General features: G+C 38.5%; 1 protein-coding gene across 1 annotated transcript in view; it reads left to right on the top strand.

Moving 5' to 3' along the window:
• The first annotated feature begins 290 nt into the window (after positions 1-290).
• Positions 291-6,700, top strand: part of LOC118321302 (very-long-chain (3R)-3-hydroxyacyl-CoA dehydratase-like) — an 8,999-nt gene continuing 2,589 nt past the window's right edge. The window contains exons 1-8 of the mRNA XM_035652573.1: positions 291-453; positions 2,400-2,445; positions 2,597-2,670; positions 3,159-3,323; positions 4,025-4,076; positions 4,190-4,300; positions 5,616-5,743; positions 6,600-6,700. Coding sequence (XP_035508466.1) covers positions 373-453; positions 2,400-2,445; positions 2,597-2,670; positions 3,159-3,323; positions 4,025-4,076; positions 4,190-4,300; positions 5,616-5,743; positions 6,600-6,700 — 758 coding nt within the window. The 5' untranslated portion in view covers positions 291-372. The remainder of the gene's footprint in view (positions 454-2,399; positions 2,446-2,596; positions 2,671-3,158; positions 3,324-4,024; positions 4,077-4,189; positions 4,301-5,615; positions 5,744-6,599) is intronic.

The following is a 6,700-nucleotide window of genomic DNA, read 5'->3' as shown; positions in this document are numbered from 1 at the left end:
GCATAAAAATCACACAAAAATAAATTACTTTTTAAAAAATATAAATAAATAAAGATAAGGATAAAGATAAAGATAGAAAAGGCTCAATTTAAGGTAACAAAAACACAATAATTCCTACATATTCAGGTGATTACACACTAATGAAAACCTGCCTTTCGCACTGGCCCTTTAAAACATTTCTCGAAGTAAAAAAAAACTACTTTTACTTTGAAACAAGGGATCTTATTGTGAAGTCCGGTGTGAGCGCCCTCCTCCCGGAAGTGTCCTCTATCATCTGGTGTGATACCCACTCAGCTGTGTGTGTGTGTGTGTGTTGTGTTCAGTAATATCTCTGTGTATGGCAGCTGGAGCTCAGGGAGCCGCACAGACACGATGCACAGCCTCACTCCTCATGTGTACTGGGCTCAGCGGCACCGAGACATCTACCTCCGGGTGGAGCTGAGCGATGCCAAGGTAGGTTAGAGTCCAGATCCACAACCACACCGGACCGGGTTGTTCCTCAGCCCTGAGCGTACACACACAGATAGTGATGTGTGTGTGTGTGTGTGTTTATTAAAGGCCTCTGAGGGTTTAGTCCTCTTACTGTGGAGGGTGTAACGTTGCAGAGCTGCTTTGGGTTTATTTCTCTAACCATTATTTGTAATGGCTGAAAGAAAAACACATGACTGGAAAGTATATTTTTGTGTTTTTTAGCTGCCTAACTAACACAATTTATATATATATTTATTTATCTTTCTTTAAAAAGCCTTTTATTTATTCTAGCAATTTAATTTCCCATTATGTCTTTTCTATTATATTATTGGCTTTAATTTAGCATTAATTGTTTTAAATGATTTGCCCCAGTGTGGTACATTTTGCAATATGTTTTACTATGAGGGGGGGGGGGTCTATTATTTATTAACTTCTATATCATTTTAATTCTAAGACCTTATTTCTGCCTTTAAATCCAGGTCCATGTAAGGCTTTATGTAACTTTATTTTGAAAAGTGCTGTGTAAATAAAGGTAAATTATTATTATTATCTAACAGGAATGGATGACCTTTTATTGTCATAGCTGCTGTTTGAATTAAAAACTAGAAAACAACACTAAGTGCCCCACTGATCTGTATGAGTGGAGAACAGCAGCTGAAAATGACTTCCTCTTTGTTCTGCACTCTTATCAACTCCACCACTTGTGATTTTACACACTTAAAACAACAAATATAGTTATAACAGGAAGGTGTTCAAGCAGCCAATCAGAACTTGTATTCAGAGTATTTGTCTTCAGCTCGTCACCGACTGTTTTAGTTTCATGATGCAGGCTGCTTGTTTGCATTAGTGAATAAATGAAATACAGCTTCTCCTCCTCCTCCTCCTTCTTCACATTTCCAGGTTCCCTTCATCATCGTGCATCTGTTAGACAAATGCCTGATAAAATATGCATGACTTTTAATGGTTGTTCTGGATCTTGTTTAGCCTCTTAGGAGAATTGCTTCATGGTAACCGACGGAGGAAACACCTGTCATGTTGGGCCAATTCAAATCGATGAGCGCAGACTGAATCGTGTAATGCAAATCGATTCATTAGCACCACATTACAGCCTCCGGAAATCCCTGTGAAGTGGAGTAAACTCTGCAGAACAGCTTCAACAAAAGCTTATTTTCATCTTCTTTAGACTCCATTACTGTTAGCTAGCTGTACCTAATAAACTGGCAGTCTTTTTATTTTTTATCACAGCCGACTAACATCATCCTGAATGTGATTGTGTTTGTTCCAACTTTTATTTGACTAATTATGGATGATTGATATTCTTTCGATTAACATTTTCAAACAATATAATGAAACCCTGCAGTACTCCAAGTAAGTACCCCCATTTATCACTAGAGCAGCAAAGTGTGTATTAATCCGCCACTGAAAGTAGTCCCCATAAAATGCACTATTTACTCCTATTAGAGTGACATTTTCTAAAAACTACAGTGACCAACTTTATATTTTTGTTTGTTTGTGAAGGTTTACGTCTTCAGGAGGAACACCGGCAGAGTAGGGAGCATTGAGAGACGTATAGTTGGTTTTGGTCTTTTCATGGAATTTGTTTTACTATAAGAAAAAAATAGAATATGACCAGTTTTCTAATTTTATTTCCACCTCGTCGGTCCCACATTACTCCTGTTCTCACATCCCTTCATTGGCTTCCTGTAAAATTCAGAATCAACTATAAGATCTTACTGATTACATATAAGGCACTTTATGACCTTGCCCCCAGTTACATTTCAGTTATACCCATATGTATATGTGTTGTTTCTTAAGCACTTTGGATCTCTGTGTCAAAAAGGTGCTATATAAATAAAGCTTTACTTATTTACTCACCTCAGAGTTTTGTCCGTTGTGACGGCTGCATTTGTGTTTTTTTTTTTTTTCAGAATCTCGACATCAGCCTGCAAGAAAACAACACACTACAGTTCAGAGGTTGGTATTTTATATTGGTGCATGAAGATAATATTATACAGCAGCTACAGTGCAGAGTAATGTGTGTCTGTTAGGATTCTCAAGTTCTACATGAAAAACAAAGTAAAGCTTTATATTAATGTGAAAATCTAATCTTAATATTGTTCCACAGCACAGGGCCACGGAGCTAAAGGAGATAATGAATACAGGTTCAGTTTGGAGTTCCTGGAACCTGTTAGACCCGAGGTATTGATCTTTCCATCTATTAATGACTAATTATTGATGACATTGATGGTTATCTGGAAATAAACTGATCCAGACGCCCGATGACTAATATCCTTCATCCGGTTAAAATATAGTTACAAATGACCAGCGTATGGTAAAAATGTGGCTTATAACTGGATAAACAGACAATTTATGACAGCTTCTGGCAGAATAAAATGACAGATTTCTCTGAGTTTGAACATTGTTGGAAACACTTGGGATAATGTAAGTACACAACTCATCAGTTCTAGTGTTTTTAGACATTTTAAGACAGAAATGTTCCATGTTATAGCTTTAAACTTACTTAAAGTGCATTTAGATGCAGTTTGCACTTGGCAGACGTTACTGACCATCAACATGCTCATACATAATCTTGTGTGAAGGAACAAACTGTTCACACAAGAGCTACTCACATTATTTCATTGCCTGTGTCTCAGTTAAGTTTCATATTCTAATGCTGTGTTTTTCAGATCAGCCATAAGTCCACCCAGCGTCAGGTGGACATCAAGATCAGGAAGCAGGTGGAGCGCTGGTGGGGCCGGCTGACCCTGCAGGAGAAGAAGCCTCTGTTTTTGGCTCCTGACTTCGACCGCTGGCTGGACGAGTCCGACGCCGAGATGGAGCTTCAGGCTAAGGTAATAATAAATAAACCCACGGTGAAGACCTCTAACTGAAACCTGCTGTTAGTCTGATATGTTGTGAAATGATTACATTACACATAGTCTTTGTCGGGTGTGAACAGGTTGGTTGTTGTAGTACAGCTGACGTGGCCTGTGTGAAGCTTTGTTTTTAGCCCCAGGTTGAGCCGGCCGAGACCACAGAGCTTTGCATCGCTCGTTGCGGTCTGGGTGTAATTTTAATTAAGCTGCTTGACAGTTCTCATCTTCGCTGGGATGTTGTGGCTTCACAAAGTTACCTCCCACTGGGCTAGAATATAGCAACTGTTATGGGAATGCTATACGTTTTCCTAAATGATCCAATAAAATCTGATCAACCTCCTCAACCTCAGGTTTTATTGATTAGAAACCAGAGGAATCTCTGTCTGTTTGAACCTATAAACTTGTTGTTTTGGTTCATTTGCTCCAATCTAATTTTCTTGCATGGGATCAATAAAGTTTGTCATTGTGCTTTTCTGTTTCAAGTTGGCAGTCAGATAAGAAACAGCACTGTATACTGTGTAGTTGTTTACACTGAGTAAATATCAGCTAGTTAAAACATGTTTATGAGTTTAGATCCTTGTTTTTGTTTGTATTCATTTTCTGATTTATTTAATAAAAGAAATTAGGATCTAATGATACATTCATATTCACCATATGAGACTGATGATTTCTTTCAGGAGGAGGAGAAGATAAACAGGATAAGTGTGGAGTCCAGAGTTCGTAAAGACCGTGAGTCGAGCTGAGCTCTTCACCTGCAAACAGAAACATTTCTAATTGGATGTCATTAACATTGTCTGAGACATTTACCGTTGATTATAATTAGTTTTCTCCTGTTTCCTCAGCCTACCTTGGGCTGAAGAAAGGCTACTTGTTCATGTACAACCTGGTGCAGTTTCTGGGATTCTCCTGGATCTTCGTCAACATGACTGTCCGACTCTTCATCCTCGGTCAAGGTTTGTAGGAAACCCACAGTGCAGTCAGTTGTTTACCTGTTTATTATCAGTCTCGCTGCACAAACCGTGCATTTTCTCAATTAATTGATTAGTTGTTTGGTTTAGAAAATGTCAGAAAATGGTGAAAACTGTTTGGTCACAGTTTGCCACAGTGACGTCCTCAAATGTCTTGTTCTGTCCACAACCCAAAGACAGTTTAGTGTCATAGAGGACAAAAGAAACCAGAAAATATTCACACTTCAGAAGCTTTTTCTCATAAAAATGACTCCAAACTGTTAATTTAATGTTAGACAACTAATCGATGAATCGACTACCATTGCAGCTCTAATATAAACCCCTTTATTAGCAAGTTAAACGTGAAGACAACTACTCACATATGGCAGGTTACAGTGAAAGCAGGAAGTCTGCTTGTGAACGGTGGCGTTTACGGATGTTTACAGCGGTAATAATTGTACTGTTCACATTTGTTTGCTCTTCCAAATAAGTCTGGCTGACCTGCAGGTTTGTTTACAACCTGTCTGAACGTCTGAGCGCTCATATTTTCTTTCCCTGTGTGACTTTTTAATTCAAGATTCAAGAAGCTTTATTTATCCCGAGGGAAATTACTGTGTTGAAATTATTATTATTATTATTGATGTTCCCAGATATTATATAAGGTCCACAATAGTTTTCATTTTGAGCTTTTTCTAATAAAGGAGCACAAGTGTGTTTTAGTATTTAGCCTACAAAGTGTTTAAACTTCATGTTTTAGGACTGATTTCCAGGCAGTATGACATAAAAATCTGCTTGCAGATAGCCTGTTTTTCAGAGTTTATATTTATAGTCACCTTAATGTTAGTTTCATTGTTCTTGTGCTTTATTCAGTACATCACACAAATGTAGATAAAAGTGAAAACAAAGACACTCAATGTGAAACAGTTGAGTAAAAAGCAGAATTGGCAGCCCGTAGAGGGATGGACTAAATAAAGATATAAAACTAAAACAATTGTACTCCTTAATAGCTTTTGAATTTTATGGACTAAATAATTAATTTTTGAGTGAGTGTTTATGCAACACAAAAACAGAAAAGAGACCAACACAATTAGCACCACTGGGCAGTAAAATAAAACAAATGGGAGGTCCAGAGAACGCAGCGAGAGAGGTCTGTGTTTTTGTTTGTGAGCAGCTTTTCACAGACGAGCTCATTTGAATAGAAACAGGAACACGACCACACAGCTGGGATTTGTTTTGCAAATGACGAGGATTATGGATAGTGGCTCATGCAGCGTGCTCTTTAATTATGTCTGTTTGTTTTCTCTCTCTCGCCCCTCCACAGATTCGTTCTACGATACCTTCCACACCACGGCCGATATGATGTATTTCTGTCAGATGATGGCCGTGCTGGAGGTCATTAATCCCTTGTTGGGTCTGGTTAAGACTGGATTTTTACCTGCTATGATACAGGTAATGCAGAGCGAGACAGTCACTACTCATTTTATTGTGATATCAACAATATGAAAACATTCTGTGGCCTCCGTAGTGTTGATGTGTAGTTATGTTTTTGAGGTTTTCGTCAGCTCCTACAGCAGATCTACAGGCATGATGCAGGTTAATTATGGTTAAATGTATTAAAATGACCAAATCCTGGAAATGATCTATGTTTTTAATAGTATTGTAGCCTCTCAGATTACATAAACCTGGGTGTGTTTGAAACTGGACTGTCAGGAGAATAAACTGCTCAGTGTGACGATTCAAAGCAGGTTTACCAAATGCAAAGCGGAATGGAAAAAATATCTTTTTTTTTTAAATTTCTGCTTCCACGTCAGTCACGAGCTGTTCACACCACTGGCAGCGAACTTTGGGCATTTACATTAATCCAGCCTATAATTATTGATCAAATTTACTTTTGTTTTTGTGGTTAATAATTGTTAATTTTAATTTTTTTTCTTCTTTTAATAGGCTAATAAGTGAGAATTGATTTGAACTGTAATTTATGCTCCGCTGAGGCCACACCGGGAAACTCAGCAGTGGTGAGGGCAGCCAAGAGTCCCATAAACGCTGACCAGCATTGTGAAAAGAGAGAGTGGGAACCCTGTTTATGTATTAGTATAGTATAAATTCAGCTTTACTGACTCCATATTTTGTCCACAGTCAATCAGGGAGGAGGTACCCCAGCTGGTGGAGGGGAGATTGCCTCGATTACAGAAGTAGTTTTGTGTAAAATTAGAATAAATAGGAGGATAAAATCTTCCTCCAGCCGCCTCTGAAGTGAACTTCGAGCGGTTGTGGATTATCTGAGTTTTGCTCCGTGATGTTTCAGGTGGCTGGCAGGAACGTCATTCTGTTCGTTATCTTCGGCAGCCTGGAGGACATGCAGAACAAACCCGTCGTCTTCTTCGTGTTCTACCTGTGGAGCACCAT

This window comes from Morone saxatilis, unplaced genomic scaffold (assembly GCF_004916995.1).
Source record: "Morone saxatilis isolate NCDOM2014 unplaced genomic scaffold, NCSU_SB_2.0 Contig11, whole genome shotgun sequence".
NCBI classification, from domain to species: Eukaryota; Metazoa; Chordata; class Actinopteri; family Moronidae; genus Morone; species Morone saxatilis.
The sequence above is the reverse complement of the archived record's forward strand: the minus strand, read 5'-3'. Positions and strand labels throughout refer to the sequence as shown.